The following is a 3,026-nucleotide window of genomic DNA, read 5'->3' as shown; positions in this document are numbered from 1 at the left end:
TAGATAGATAGATAGATAGATAGATAGATAGATAGATAGATAGATAGATAGATAGATAGATGGACAGCGTGTTTGAATTAGTTTCAAGCTCTCTCGCCTTGAGCTCTCATGATCGGTGGGGATTCCGTCGCCATATGAGCGTACGCCGACCGTAGCGTGACATGCAGAGAATATTATAGTTATCACAAAATTCAAATTCATACACATTTATTGTACATCACAGTAATTTATGCATATTATGATGGCTAACCACATATAAATAATATTTGATGAAAAACGACGTGGTCATGAATTAATTCTGCACAACAAGACAAATTCTCACACTGTAACGCGAGACGCGAGAATCGTGGTAAGCGTGGAAAACCTTTAGAACAAGAGAACAAATGCCATACGCCATTTGTAAATGTATTGTTTTGTTTTATCAGCGGTAGATTTGACGTGATTTTCAAGAACAACACACATTTTATTCATTAATTTATTATAAAATATAATATCACTATAATTGTAATTCTTAGTCTAAATGTGTTATTTTCATTTTAATATTAAAGTTACGAGAGGGTCTGGGCTCTCGTAATGTTATGAGGATATTTGCGAAGATTTTTCGTTCTCGCAACATTACGATGTTTCTGTCAACGGTTTACGAGTGGAAGTTAATGGTAAGACTAATGTTGCGACTAATTTTGTTTCTGACAACGGCCCCCTTACTTTTTCAGCGGAGTCAGCTTATTACTCCAATGTAATACGCACAATGGGGACAACGTAAAGGAAATCAGCCTGTTCTGCTAGCATCTATGACAAATACGATATACGCATATACGCTCTGCTATGACACTATTTGTCATAGGAAGATTCTTCCTATGACAAATATTGTTGTATGTGTTGTGCGCATCATAGGAGTTTAGGAGCGCTATTATGAACGCAAGCAGTGAATTTCAGCTGTAAAGCGGAACGAAGTTGACTCGCCAATATTTGTCCTAGGAAGAATCTTCCTATGACAAATAGTGTCATAGGCGAGCGTATATGCGTATGTCGTATTTGTCATAGATGCTAGCAGACCATGTTGAGGAAATGATAGACGTGGCGTTGGTTATTTCTCTATCCACGTGATTATCGCGAACCAATCAGATGCACGCGAAACCCGATGCTCAAGAGTTTATCCGATAGACATTATCAAATTCCTTTTTGCTACGTAAACGCATGCCGCGTGCATGTGTGAATATTTCGAAAGGTAATAATTATACGAAAAGGTTTTTAGTTTTTATCTTACACCTGATATTTTTGTTATAATGTTACTCCTGATGTCTTGTCATTTTGTTACCCCTGATATATCTCATATCAAGAAATCAATGAGCTTATGCAGCAAGTGTTTTACGATATTGCGGCCTACACACATCACAGTCTATTCGCATCTTCCATCTTCATAGCTTGACGAACACATATACGATATGCGCTACCTGGAATCGTAGGTGCCCCTTTAATTCTATTCTGCGGTCCGTTGTCAGAAACATCGTAATCAATTCTGATACCATAATTCCAAAATGCCGTCGCGTTTGCACGTTAAGCGCTTTTGCAAATGGTACGATAGCTTGATCTCGCGACAGTCACACAGATTCACTGTTTCTGACAACGCACCGCACCACTATAAGACGAACCGATGAGGATTCGCGTGGCTGTGCGTGCGTGTATATAACCACAGTATCGGCCCCGCAGCCCCTGCTAGCACACGCACCACGGAGAGCGGGGTCCTCGGCCACCAGGTAACCGGCCGCGTGGCTCCACATTGTTAGCATTATGTCGGAACTGTGCCGTCGTCATGGTAACCTGGAAAACGAACGTATCTCGTCACCTAGATGCGCGAGTCAAGCGGGCGATGATCTCTAGATGAAGGGCAGAGGAGACAGGGGAGGGCGAGAGAGAGAGAGAAAGATGAAGAGAGAGAGAGAGAGAGAGAGAGAGAGAGAGAGAGAGAGAGAGAGAGAGAGAGAGAGAGTCGTGTTTTACTTACATGGACAGGTAGATAGTGACGTGTTTAGCTTACATGGACAGGTAGATAGTGACGTGTTTAATTACATGGAAGGTAGATAGTGACGTGTTTTACTTACCTGGACAGGTAGGAAGTGACGTGAATAGCTTACCTAGAGAGATCGATGCAGAGGTCGTAGCCAGATACAAGCGTCTCTTCGCTAAAGCCACCGAGACGGATGAACGCTTGTCGCATGCTTCCACTGCAACGACCATACACAACCCCGCCGCTTTACAATTACACGAATAGCAAGATAATAGCACATCTACGATCTAGTAAGTAAGTAATTAAGTAAGTTAGTTAGTAAGGGAGTAAGTAAGTAAGTAAGTAAATAAGTAAGTAAATAAGTAAGTAAGTAAGTAAAGTAAGTAAGTAAGGAAGTAAGGAAGTATGTAAGTAAATAGTTAGGTAGACAAGTAAGAACTTTATGTAACGACGGTCAAACAAGTTAGGTGCAGACAATAAACGGACACAGACCTATAAACTGACACATGGCATGGCCATATATGAGTACACACAACGCATATTTAGTCTACCTGCTGCGAAACGATGCGCCTAATTCTAACACATCATTCCTATCTCTTCTCGTGCCAGAAGCGATTACAGACAGCAATATTGTAGCAGTATTAGATTATATATCTATTATTGATCTAGATGGAGCGACAATAGTTAATAATATCAGTTTAGTATTTAACTGACATAACTCGTCATAATGTAAATTCCACATATTATAAGTTGGCTGCTATGCACATAGAATTTAGTAGTGGTGCGCGATTCTACTAACCTGGCGTTAAACTGAGGTGATGTTTCAGTGATTAAACGCTTAATTAGGTTAATTTTGTTCGATTGTCTGTCATTGGAGCGAACTCTATGCGAAGCGAGAGTAGTTACATAGCGCGCTAGTGATAGAGAGCTAGGCGGCCACGACAGACACCCCCAACACACACACACACACACACACACACACACACACACACACACACACACACACACACACACACAC

The 3,026-nt window shown here is 41.0% G+C and overlaps 1 protein-coding gene across 1 annotated transcript in view; it reads right to left on the bottom strand.

Annotated features, from left to right (window-relative positions):
- Positions 1-3,026, bottom strand: part of LOC106809352 (protein-arginine deiminase type-2-like) — a gene marked incomplete at its 3' end in the record, with an annotated part of 30,280 nt that overhangs the window by 17,377 nt on the left and 9,877 nt on the right. Inside the window, 1 exon segment of the mRNA XM_014812416.1 lies at positions 1,730-1,821. Within this exon segment, the coding sequence (XP_014667902.1) occupies positions 1,730-1,821 (92 nt within the window).

This window comes from Priapulus caudatus, unplaced genomic scaffold (assembly GCF_000485595.1).
Source record: "Priapulus caudatus unplaced genomic scaffold, Priapulus_caudatus-5.0.1 Scaffold347, whole genome shotgun sequence".
Taxonomy (NCBI): domain Eukaryota; kingdom Metazoa; phylum Priapulida; class Priapulimorpha; order Priapulimorphida; family Priapulidae; genus Priapulus; species Priapulus caudatus.
The sequence above is the reverse complement of the archived record's forward strand: the minus strand, read 5'-3'. Positions and strand labels throughout refer to the sequence as shown.